The sequence below is a fragment of the Trichosurus vulpecula genome, chromosome 5, assembly GCF_011100635.1.
Source record: "Trichosurus vulpecula isolate mTriVul1 chromosome 5, mTriVul1.pri, whole genome shotgun sequence".
NCBI classification, from domain to species: Eukaryota; Metazoa; Chordata; class Mammalia; order Diprotodontia; family Phalangeridae; genus Trichosurus; species Trichosurus vulpecula.
Genome location: NC_050577.1, coordinates 198775458 through 198789172, shown reverse-complemented (window position 1 = coordinate 198789172; position 13715 = coordinate 198775458). Strand labels below are relative to the sequence as shown.

Below are 13715 nucleotides of genomic sequence, written 5' to 3'. Positions count from 1 at the left end.
CTCTCACTGGAGTACTTCAAGCAGGAGTTTGAAGGGATTCAGTTGAAGCAATTCTTCTCAAGTCCAGGTTGGACTGCATGGTTTCCGAGGTTCCTTTTCATTCTGGAATTCTGTGGCTCTGTATTTGTTCTCAAATTCTCTTCATCCAGTCATTGAACCAATTCTTCTCCCAAGATGAGAAGGATATAATATGATGGGGAAAACTGGGGTGAATAATGATGGCAAAGGGCTACTAAAATTTTTATCTAGACTTCTGTCTAGAGAACTGGTCAATCAATGAACATGAACAGACATAAGCTAACTACTGGACATCTACTTTGACACTCACATTCACAAAATAAGCCTAACACCCCATCTGTACCTACCCCACCATCTATGGTGACACGCACACCCATGAATGCAATGAGGTACACTTAATTCACATACACATGTTTTTACCCACATTCTCCCAGAAGTTATCTCTGTATTTACCAATGGATCCATGGATAAGAGCCAGAAGGTACCCACAGATGCAACCTCTCCTGCCCAGACATAAACCCCAAACAGAAAACACCTACTTGCTCTGATAATACTTGGCCTCATTCCAGAGAATTTTGACTAACTTTCCTACCTGAGCTTCACCCTCTGGCTTTTCTACCACATGTTGAATGCTGAGGCCTGTATTCCTTTTTGTTTGGTTTCATTTTTGTCTGAACCCACAAACTTACTAGTATAGGGGACTTCTGATGTAGAAACAACCTCTACCACTGCAAATGGACAACTCATAACCTTTTTATAGTCTCAAAGAATTGTCTTGAACATCAAAAGGTAGCAGTTTCATGGTTACACAATATATTTTTGTTTACATCAGAGGCAAGATTTGGCCCTAGGCTTTAATGATGGAGCCTGGCATACCAATAGTTTTACACAGAGTTCACAGGATCCATGATGTTTTGAATTTGGCATTGGTTGAAGACACTGGAGAGAAAAAGGATATGCGTGGAAAATCCAGCTTAGACAGACAACATGGAGTAGTGAAAGAGTGAAAGTTATGGTTACTATGCTGGGTATCTGCCCATCATGCCTCCAGGGCTGTCCAAGAAAAGAACTAAGCAAATGTTCAGGACCATCACCAAGCCACAAAACTCGAAGAGAAGATGAATTTACCAAGGCATAATACAGGAACAGAGCTTCAAGCAGAGTAAGTGAAAGTGGCAGGTAGTCTTATTCCTGAATTATTTACTGTTGTTTATAAATTTATTCCCATTGGCATAAAAGAAAAGTTGATGATCACTTACACCAAATGATGTGATTTATTGACATTGGCTCAGGCTAAGACTGGAGGTGCTTTGCACCTAAAGAGATTCAAGCCATTATCCCCCAACGAAGCTGAAGGGGAAAGGATAGGCTCTGAATCCCCAAGAAAGAGAGATCATTTCATCATCATCCCCTAACTCTAGTAAGAGAAATCATCAAGGCTATATATTATTATTACATCCAGTATATTATTATATGGACTATTTGTGCCTGACCTGTAGTAGAGCTTTCTGAACTCATATTGGTCCAATCAGTCACAGTCCAACACACTGTACCTTGACCCCAACATAGTGATGTCATTTCGGATCTCTTTGAGAACAAAGGGCAACAACTAATATCCAGAACCATCATTATGATACATGAGTCATTACCCTTTTGCATGTAAGATTATATGAGGTTCATCCCCAGCTTCTTTTTGTGGGGGAGAGTTTCTACTTCCTCTATATGTGAAAGTCCAATTACACATGTGGAGAGCTAAACACATATATGTGTGTAAATAAATACATATGTTTACATATACATTATATACATTTGCATATGATCTATGTATGTATGTGTGTGCATATACATATATCCAGGGCAGCTAGGTGTCTTAGTGGATAGAGCACTGGGCTTGGAATCAGGAAAACTAATCTTCATGAGTTCAAATCTGGCTTTAGACACTTAGTAGCTGTATGACTCTGAACAAGTCACTTAATCCTGCTTCAGTTCCTCATCTATAAAATGAGGTGGGGAGGGAAATAGCAAACCAATAAAGTAGCTTTGCCAAGAAAACCTCAAACAGGGTCACAAAGAGTCAGACACAACAGAAATAACTCAACAACAAAATACATATGTGCATATGTTTGTGTGTTTGTGTATGTGTACATATCTCTATCCATAAATAGGGATAGTGATGGATAGAAAGATAATTTGCTTACGATATTACCTTTTATGTCTAAGTCATGTACCCACTTGAAATTTATCTTGATCCATGGAATGATGTATTGGTCTATACTTAATTTCTACCATACTGTTTTCCAGTTTTCTCAGAAATTTTTTTTGAATAATGAATTCTTCCCATAGAAACACTAGTCTTTAGTCTGATTGCACAGCATGTTACTTTTTATTTCCTTCTGTACATGTATACTTAATCTGTTCCACTGATCAATCCCCGATTTTTTAACCAGTTTTAATTCATTTTGATGGTTGCTGCTTTGTAATATAGTTTGAGATGCAGTACTGCTAGGCCTCCTTGTCCACTTTTTTCATTGCCTCTTTGGAATTCTTGACCTTTTGTTTGTTCCTCCAGATAAATTTTGCTATTATTTTTTCTGCCTCTATAAAATAATCCTTTGGTTGGTTTGGCACCAAATAAGTAAACTAATTTAGATTTTATCATTTTTGTTATATTAGCACAGCCTTTCAATGAGTAATAAACATCCCTCCAAATATTTAAGTCCAGTTTTATTCCTTTAAAGTGCTTTGTAGTTGTTCCTAGGTGTGTTTTTTTTAATTTTTTTTCCTAGGTGTGTTTTGCATGACCCTTCAGATATTTTATGCATGCTGTCATTATTTCAAATTGAATTTTCTTTTCTATATCTTCCTACTAGGTTTTATTGGTAATGTCCAGGAAAGCTTATGACATTAGATTTATTCTGAAAATTAGCTAAAGTGAAGGAATAGTTGCATTTCATTTTAGTTTTTAGTTGCCTTTTCCTTAGGATTCTATAGATCATTATATCATTTACAAAAAAGTGATAAGTTTGTTTCCTTTTTGCCCATATTTTTCCCTCAATTTCTCTTCCTTTTCTTGTTGATATAGCTAGGATTTCCAGCACTATGCTATATATAATAATAATGATAATGGTCATGCTTACTTTACCCCTGACCTTATTAGGAAAGTCTCAAACAGTTTTCACAGTGTCAGGATGCAGCAGTTTGGTGTCTCTTAATGTTTCCATGGCAACCGCTATCACGAGGACAGATTTCCGGAAGTGGGGGGGGGTGCTGAGGAGGTTTGTGCGCATGCCTAGGACAGAAGAGGCCCCCTTGTTGGGAGTTGGCGGAGTCTTTTCCTTTTCAGTTTCGGGAGAAGATCTTATTAAGCCTCCTTTTGAAATGAGGCTCTGTGCCAGACAGTGGGCACACTCAGAGCACACCAGAAATACTGTTTCCACCCAGTACGCAAATCCATTGATTTTCCTGGCTCAGTTGAAGCTCCTCCTCTCACGTGGGGCCTTTTCCGTTCCCTCTGACCCTGCCCAACCCTTTCCCCAGACCTAGCCACTTGCTTGCTTGCTGAAAGATCTCTGCCTTCTCTTGAGTTCAGATCGAGATGCCTTCTTCCCTCGGAGCTGAGACCTCTCTGCCTTCTAGAAGCCACCTCTGTGGGTGCAGGTCCCAGGCCAGCCTCCTGCCCAGGATGAGAAAGGAAGGACCTCTGCTCCTGTGGGATCCTTCTCCCTCCCCTGCTCAGCCTGCGAAGGACCAAGGCCTGGCCCAAGCATGGAGCCTGGAGCCCAAGGGAATGGCTCTTGGGAGCTGCAAACCCCCAGCCCAGGACTTGGTGACATTTAAGGATGTAGCTGTGGACTTCACCCTGGAGGAGTGGGGCCTCTTGGACAATCCTCAAAAAGAATTGTACAAGGAGGTCATGCTGGAGAATGCCCAGAATCTGCTCTCCCTGGGGCTGCCAGTTCCCAGAGATGATGTGATTCTTACTTTGAGCAAAAGGAAGCACCATGGTTGCTGGAGCAAGAAGACCTGAGGAGCTGCCATCCAGAAGGAGAGACTAGACCTACAATGAAAGAGGCTACTGCAAAGCTAAGCATTTCTGTGGAACAAACTCACAAGGAAGGTGTCATGAGTGATGGTCCCTGTGACTTCACTGGGCAAGAAATCTGTATTGTACTTCACAGAATTCACATAGGAGAGAAACCTTATGATTGTCATTATTACGGCAAAACCTTCAGTCAACACTCATCCCTTATTAACCACCAAAAAATTCAGACTGGAAAGAAGCAACATGAGTGTCATAAATGTGGTAAAGCTTTCAGTGAAGACTCATCCTTCATTATACATCAGAGAATTCACACTGGCAAGAAACCTTATGAATGTAATGAATGTGGAAAGACTTTCATACAGAGCTTCAGTCTTGGTGAACATCAGAGAATCCACACTGGAGAGAAACCTTGTGAATATAATGAATGTGGAAAGACTTTCACACAGAGTTCCAATCTGGCTAAACATCAGAGAATTCACAATGGAAAGAAAGTATATGAATGTAATGAATGTGGAGAGATTTTCATACTGCACCCCAATCTTGTTGAACATAAGAGAATCCACACTGAGGAGAAACCTTATGAATATAATGAATGTGGAAAGACTTTCACACAGAGTTCCAATCTGGCTAAACATCAGAGAATTCACAATGGAAAGAAAGTATATGAATGTAATGAATGTGGAGAGATTTTCATACTGCACCCCAATCTTGTTGAACATAAGAGAATCCACACTGAGGAGAAACCTTATGAATGTACTCATTGTAGAAAGGCTTTCAGCCAGGAATGCCATCTTGCTCTACATCAAAGAATCCACACTGGAGAGAAACTTTGTGAATGTAATGAATGTGGAAAGGCTTTCAGATACAAATCCCAACTTGCTGTACATCAGAGAGTCCACACTTCAGAGAAACATTATGAATGTAATCAATGTGGAAAGAGTTACAAAAGCAGCTCAGGTTTAACTACACATAGGAGAATCCACACTGGAGAGAAACTGTACAAATGTAATGAATGTGGAAAGACTTTCAGATGCAGCTCTAGTCTTGCTGTACATCAGACAAGTCACACAGGAGAGAAACCATATCAACGTGTTCAGTGTGGAAAGAATTTTCGACTTTGCAACAAATTTGTTGACCATCAGAAAATCCACACTGGAGAGAAACCTTATCTATGTCATCAATGTGGAAAGGCTTTTAGAAGAAGCTCTAGTCTGGCTAGACATCAGAGAACCCATACTGGAGAGAAACCTTATGAATATCATCGATGTGGAAAAACTTTCCCATGGAAATCCGGTCTTGCTTTACATGAAAGAATCCACAATGGAGAGAAACCTTATGAATGTGATCAGTGTGGAAAGACTTTCAGATGCAACTCTAGTCTTGCTGAGCATCAGAGTATCCACACTGGAGAGAAACCTTATGAATGTGGTCTGTGTGGAAAGAATTTTCAACAATGCAACAAATTTGCTGAACATCAGAAAATCCACACTGGAGAGAAACCTTATGAATGTAATCAATGTGGAAAGGGTTTCATTTCTCACTTCCATCTTACTCTTCATGAGAGAATCCACACTGGAGAGAGACCTTATGAGTGTCTGGAATGTGGCAGAGCTTTTTATTTACGCTCTACCCTTACTAAACATCAGAGAATCCATACTAGAGCACAAACCTCCTTAATATAATCAATATGGAAAAATCACTCAAGCTAGTTATCCCTTATTTCCTATCAGAGAATTCACAGGAGATAGAAATTGTATCCTTGTAATGAGTATGGAAAGTCATATAAATGGAGTACAGAGTTTGTTAGATATCAGAAAATTCATCTTGGGAATAAGCCCTATATGGATTCAATGAGGTAAGGCCTTCAGCCCAAGATCATCTCTTCCTTTACATCAAAAATTCATAGTGGGGAGAAGACTTATGAATGTGCTCAATGAAGACCTACCTTTCCCTGGAAGATGGAAGTCACTAGAGACTGCAATATTCCCACTGCAAAGAAGCCTTATAAAAGCTAAATTTGTGAGAAGGTTTTCACCTAGAGCTCATACTTGTATGTGTGTTGGAAAAATCTTGCTAGACATAAAACTTTTGTATCCAATTATTGAAGGAAAGTCTCTTCCTACAGCACACACCTCATTAGACATCACAAATTTCACACTGTGTACAAAGCCCTAAAAATGGATTTAATATTTCTCTGAAGTCCTCAGGTTTCTCATTATTCCTCTCTAACATGCCATGACATTCCTTGGCAATAACTTCTTCAGCCATTCCCCAGTTGTTTGGTACTCACTTTGTCTCGTGATATCTGACACAAAAAAACCTGGCATAAATATTTTGGTATCAGTTTGACATTTATTTTGTAATGCTTTTTTTTAGGCTGCTGGGTAGCAGAATGAATAGAGGGCTGCCCCTGAATCCAAAAGACCTGAATTCAGATTTAGTCTCTGATACTTAATATCTGTGTGGCCCTAGATGAGTCACTTAACCTATTTCTGCCTGAGTTTTTCCATCTGTAGAATGGGGATGGTGATAATAGCACCTACTTTGCAGGGTTGATGAAAGGATCAAATGAGACAATATTGGTCAAGTGTTTCACAAACATCAAATCCCTATGTAAATGTAAGCTATTATCATTATTATAAAAATAATCAAAATTATCCATTTTACACTTCAGCTCTACTCTTACCTTATGATATAGTTTAAGGTCTGATGCTGCTGAATCTAGTTCCTTTACATCTTTTCTTTCTGGTTTCTTTGAAATTCCTGAAGCTCTGCTCTTCCAGATGAACTCTGTTATTATTTTTTCTGACCCAGTAAGATAATTTTTAGTAATTTAATTGATACTGCATTACATAAATAGATTGGTTAGGTAAAATTGTCATTTTAAAAATTATATTAGCCTTACCTACCCATGCACAATAAATGTTACTTCAATTATTTATGTGAAAAAAAAGAAAGTCTAACTTTTCTCCCTTACATATAATGTGTTCTCTCAGTTTTAGATAGATACTATTTACCATACTGAAGAAAAACCTATTTATTCTTATAAATTATATTTGTCAATATAATCATATAGGTATTATATTGCATTATAGTATAGTATGTTTTAACATGTCTATTGTGCTTATAGTATTTTCTTCTATTGAACCAATTCTATATTCCTGATATAAATTAAACCTAGTCATAGAACATAATCTTTTTAAAATTTTTTTGTAGCCTATTTGTTCATTTTTAAAAGTCGCATTAGTATTCACTAGAAATATTGGTAGTTTTCTTCTCTGCTTTGTCTCTCTTTAGTTAGGTGTCAAGACCATATTTGTACCATAAAAATAAGTTGAAAGCATCCCTTTTTTTCCTATTTTTGAAAACAGTTTATGTAATATTGGAATTAATTGTTCTTTGAATGTTTAATAAAATTTACTCAGTAAATCCATCTGGTCCTAGAGTTTTCTTCTTTGGGAGTTAATTTATGGCTTGCTCAATTCCTTTTTCTGATACTGGACCATTTAAATGATCTGGTTTGTTTTTTTCTCTTGTATGTAGGTTATGCTCATTTTAAAAAATATAGTAATAGGAAATAAGGTATGTGAGCTAAGAGTTACTATTTTCTTTGCCTTTGTTTGATATTAACAACAGTCATTATTTTTTTCAAGCACTTGATATTATCTCCTCTATCAGATATCTTGGAAATCAATCCCCCAGTTCCCTCAGTATTGTGCTGCCTCCCATATAGACTTCCTCTGTATATACTTATTTTAGTATATACAGCTGCTGCACTTTCTGTCTGTTTTTTAGTGGCATTTCTAATCCCTTATGAAGAATATAAGGGACTTTATTAGAGTCTAGATGTGATGACTTCAGTGAAACTGATGGAGAAACAATTTTTTTTTAATTTCACATCTTTCATTTATTTTTTTTAATTTATTTTTTGTTTTCAACATTCATTTCCACAAGATTACAAGATTTTGAGTTACAAATTTTCTCCCTATCTTTACCCTCCCCCTCCACTACAAGATGGCATGTATTCTGATTGCTACTTTCCCTAGTCTGCCTTCCCTTCTATCACTCCCCCACCATCTCCTTTCCCCTTACTTCCTTATAGGGCAAGATAGGTGGAGAAACAGAAATCTCGACCATCTCCTCCTCCCCTCCAATTTTCTCTGTTTGTTGTTCTCTTTCCAGGTTCGTCCATCAATGCTTTTGAAATGATCTGGATTGAGTCCCTTGTCAAGCTTTCTAGAATTTTACTCCTTTTCCTCCATTTCTTGCTCTTTCAAAGACCATGCTGCTCATATCTTATTCCATCCTCCCCCATTCCTTTTCACAAATGATTTTATATTCTAAACTTCTTTAGCTCTCATTTGACAAAGTGATCAATGTATGCTATATAAGTTCGTTTGCAGACTCTTTCAGCTTCCTTGTTGTGGTAATTGATTTATACCTATCAAATGTCCTTGAGAAACTGCACTGATGTTTGGGTTTGGGGTTTTTATTAACCCATTTCCCATTTTTCAACATCAGTTGACTATTTACATAGATCAGATTGGAGTTGTCTCAATTATGGGACATATATCCTTATTTTTATTCTTAGAACTTGACGTTGATTTTGTCTTTGCAATAAGTTGGTATTCTGATTGTACACTGACAACTGATTCACAAATGACCCCTAGTATGCACTAGCAGTTTCCCATCTGTTAAGAATAATTGATTTTATTTTTGTGGAGTTATTTGTGAGTCACCATAATTAGGGGCTCCTAACTTTCTTTTTGAAGAAAGCATACACAATATATGAGCATGAGACTTTTTTGGAGTCTACAAGTCTTTGGCCTCCTTCCTTTCTTAGTCCTAAACCATACTTTTGCCTTTGCTCTGTATATCTACCTTTGTGCTAAAGTTACTAAGCGATAAAGTATATTTATTGAATTTATAGGGTCTTATCAAATCCTTTGTAGAATTTCTCTACCTTCTTATCTTCTGCAACAGATTCTGGCACAGAAACTGAAAGTAATGTGATCTTTTTGTAAATGCTTATGAGCCCTACAATATGAAATGGCCAATATCCAGGAAATGTTCTTATTACCCTAAGATGTACAATCAAATCGCCCGCACTAACTCTTTTATGTTCCACTCTAAGGAGAACTTATGTAAGCCACTTTTCTATTTAGTTGTAAATTTACTTTGTTTTTCTGGTTTCATATATAGTGAGAAGGCCAAGCTTGATATGATTCATTCCCTCCAATAGTGTGTCAGCCCTCTGGTCATTTGAGACCATAGTACTGACAGCAAAGTTAATGTTTATAGAAACTGGAAAAAAAACCCTACAATTATTAGCACCCTTTGAGACTGTAATGACAGAAATGGAAGAGTGCCACACAGGACTGATAGCTATTCTGTGTTTGTCTTTGTTTTATGATTTGCCATGGCCAGAGAATTCATCACCTCCTAGATAACCCATTTAGTGTAAGCCTCTCCTTATTTTGCTAGGCAGGTTCTAAGAAAACAGACACAATCTATTTCTGGGACTGCAGTTATAAGAGCAACAGTGAATTGATGATAATAGTCCTCACTGCTCCCTTCTATAGGAAAGAATTGGGATTGGATATTGAGATTAAAGTTTTGTAGAGATAGAAAAGTAGGCATAGACTTCAACAAACATTTTTTAAGACCTCATTATGTACAAAGTACTGTTCTTGCCACTGAGGGAAATTCTAAGTTTGAATAAGACAGTGTCTCTGTCCTCATCAAGGTATTATGTAATACAAGTAGAAATACACAATTAATTGAACACCTATCCTTGATAATCCAATGCATTGTCATGCAGTTGGCCAGTATAGTTATCCCTTCCACATTGCATCATGGGTCAGCATAAGAAATTAAATGGGAATTTGGGGGGAGTTTTGCAGAAGCTATAGATGACACGCGAAGACCAGCAGATGACACAGAAAACTGTAGAAACTCAGAAATGCTTAAAATATATGTATAGTATTGTATAATATCAACACATTTTATCCTTTAATACCATAACAATTCAGACCTCTTCCCTGGTACGAAGGGATAGCCAAAAAATTTTACATGGATTTTTGAGACTGCAGGAACGCCGCACCTCTAACCACCATGATGTGAAGGGTTAATTGTATTATGTTCTGAGGAGTATTTTACACTTGGTGCAGAGGTCCTTAACCCTTTTTGTGCCATAGATTCCTTTGGTAGTCTAATGCAGCTTATGAGCTTCACCAAAATGAGATTCATAAATATGTAAAATAAAATTTCAAATGAAAACAATTACATTTGAATGGTTATCAAATATCTTTTTAACAAATAAGTTCACAGACCCCAAGATAGTGGATTACCTCTCACTGGAAGTCTTCAAGTAAATGTGAATTACTTACTAAGCATACCATGGAGAAAATTCCAGTTCAGGTGAAGTTTGAACTGAACACCCTCAGAGATCTTGCAAAATCTGAGATTTGGCGATATTCCCCAGGGTCAGCAGATTAGCCACCTGATAGCTTAAGTCCAGATGATCCTGGGTGATTTCTTTATCCTCTCCATTTTCCCAGTTATTCAGAGATTATGATCATCTTGACCTTTTCTGGAAGGTCAGGGTTTGAAAAGTAGTTTAGGACTACTGGGAAGCAGACACCTGCCCAGTATTAAAATCTGGTCTATTAACAGTAGAACTGAAGCTTATCAATTTTCCAGTTCCTTGAATCTGCCCATCTTCACAGTTGCTGTGGCCAAAGCTGTACATAGCTGAGTATGCTCAATACATATCCTGTCTTCTCCATAGGAAAGTGCACTTTGCACAAAGAAGTAACACAATTGCTAGGCAGACAAGCTTAGAGACATCTAAAAGCTTTTCCCTGTCTTCCTGAATCTTAATGCCTTCCCCTTCTTTATTATCTCCAGTTTATCCTGTATATATATATTGTTAATACATAGTTGTTTACATGTTCTCCTCCCCGTCAGACTGTGAGTTCCTTGAGAGTATGGACTAATTTTTGCTTTTTTTCATATCCCCACTGCTTAGCACAGTATCTAACACATAGTAGGTGCTTAATAAATGCTTATTAACATGACTTAACATAGAGGCTCTCAAAATACACTCTCCAAACAGCATAGAAAATATATACACCAAGTCCTATTTGTCCCATTCCTAGATTCCATGTTACACACATGGAATACAAATATAAAATACAAATACAGAAAACACATAGATATTTTCCTGAAATGGGACATTAATCTGCTTAAGGGATAGACATTTCACTTGTATAGGAAACTCTCCAGTAAGGGACCTCTGCAAGTTGACACCTCCTCTGCAACTTATGGCACTAGAGAACTAACTGGCACACTGAGAGGTGGTGATTTGCCCAGGGGTGTGGATCACATGGCCATTATATGTCAGAAGCTGGACTTGAACCCAGCTTTTCCTGACTTCAAGGCTCATTCTCCGTCTTCTATCACTGTGCATTCTTATTGTCTCCTCTAATAAACACCATTAGATTTTTTTCCCAGTCATTAAGTGCTGGGGGAGAAGAAAGGAAAGAACATCCCCACTTAAATAAGAAATGAAAAGAAGTGAACAACCAACTACCACCTGAGATGGCACATACACAGAAATACTCTTAATCCAACAATACTTTGTCTTTCCTACCTGAGAGATACGGCAAGGTTCACCAGCACCAACTGCTTGGAGTTCCTTTCAAACCTGTTGTCCACTATTTTATGACCTGAAGTCTTCAGTCACCTTATTTTTCCAAAGGATCGATCCTTCTCTCATGCTCATCCCTCCTGGCTTCTGTCCTCTGGCTCCATAAATCGATTCTCAGCAGCTTTCTTCCATTCTGTAGGGATTTTAATTCTTGCTACCTTTCTAGCATAATTATGCAAATTACCCTCTCTCAGAGCAAAGGATCTGGAGGTAAAGCATCTTCCTCTCCCTCCTTCTGTCCCTCTCTGTGTCTCCGTCTGTCTGTCTGTGTCTGTCTTTCTGTTTCTCTTTGTTTCTCTCTGGCTCTGGCTCTGGCGCTCTCTCTCTCTCTCTCTTTCTCTCCCTCTCTGTTTCTCTTTCTCTCTCTCTGTCTCTCTGTTTCTCTCCTTCTGTTTGTCTCTCTCTCTCTGTCTCTGTTTTTCTTCTCTCTCTGTTTCTCTCTCTCCTTCTGTTTTTCTCTCTGTGTGTGTTTTTCTCTCTTTCTCTCTGTCTGTCTGTCTGTCTGTCTTTCTCTTTCTCTCTCTCTCTCCTAAAAGAGCCTCTGTCCTAGGCAGAGGTATGATTGTGCAATCAGGAAGCTACTGCTACTGCCATTCGCCTGAGTGCTGCGTCATGCTGGGTGTGTCACTGCAAAGAATCTATACATAGGACAAATTGGTCTCAGCTGCACAATAAAGGCTGACACCTAGGGTCTGACAGAGATGACAGGACATTTATGGGAGTACAGGTCTTTACCCTAGAGCAAACAGAACAAATTGCTACCTGAGGAGTTAGCCTGGGTGGTGAAGGGAGAGCCAAATCTGAGGGGAAAGGGAGGAGATGGCATTGATTCCAGCCATCTTGTCAGATCTAACTGCTAATTCTAGTTTCATGGGTGACTGGATAAGCACCCAAGGGCACAGCACCTGACCATACCTTCCCTTCCTTCTCTGAGTAACTGGGACCATTTCTGTCAGGGAGAAGCTGAATCAGGCAGCAGAATAATTTAATGCAGGTTGGAGAGCAACAGGTATAATAGGAAAGGATTAAGATAGTTAGTAATGGGCAAACAATGAACATGAACTTGGCCAGACTTTGAGAGATAGTAGGGCCTGGTGTGCTGTGGTCCAAGGTGTCATGAAGAGTTGGACATGACTGAGTGACTGAACAGCAACAACAAAAAATCACCAAGGTTAAGTCACTAGGAAAAACTTGAAAGACAGCCACTGAGGGGAATTTGTTCAGGTCAACAGAAACTATCTACAGAGGACAGTGTTGATAAGTGATTGCTGATAGTACCCAGGAGATAATAAAACATTAAGTCTGGGATCACAGCGCCTACAGAGAGAACAATGCTAACATTGTGCTTCCTTTCTCCCACAGTGCACTTGTACCTTTTTGCTGATGCCTTCAATGAAAACGTTTGACCAAAAGAGGAAATACCTATATGGCAGAGTCTGCCAGGAATGAGCTTTGAGGCAAGTCATCAACTAGTGATGGAATCCCAGTAGAATAGCTAGACCTAGCCAATCCAGCTTCTCTCTCTCCATGGAGAGATTTTTTGGAGCCTCAGTAAAACAAGACCCTCTGCTTTAAGGAGAGAAGAATAACTATTCCTTCGTGCTTCAGACCTTCCATTTGCCTTTGGTGCCAGTGGTTCTGCAGAGAGGTCATACAGGGCAATTTAATACAATCATTGAGAAGGAAAAGGAATGGAGGGGTTTCTCTAGAAAAAGCCAGATGAAAGAAATGGGGGAGATGTTAAAAGTTCTTTTATTGATCTCCTAATTATCGGCCAAGGTAGGCGGGAAAGATTAGAACTCAGTAACCAAAAAAGGTTAACCAAAAAACGCATGCATATATCTGAGTCCTTTTCTTCCCTTCAAGCCAGGTATAAAATGGAAGCCATAGTGTAGAGAAGGCAGGCTTTGTATTTTTTCTCCCAAAATTTAAATCTTCATCTTA

At 38.5% G+C, this 13715-nt stretch overlaps 1 protein-coding gene across 1 annotated transcript; it reads left to right on the top strand.

Moving 5' to 3' along the window:
- The first annotated feature begins 4080 nt into the window (after positions 1-4080).
- Positions 4081-5742, top strand: LOC118851153 (zinc finger protein 665-like). The gene is made up of 2 exons (XM_036760676.1): positions 4081-4375; positions 4721-5742. The coding sequence occupies exons 1-2, from the start codon at positions 4081-4083 to the stop codon at positions 5740-5742; spliced, it is 1317 nt and encodes a 438-aa protein (XP_036616571.1).
- Positions 5743-13715: the final 7973 nt, after the last annotated feature.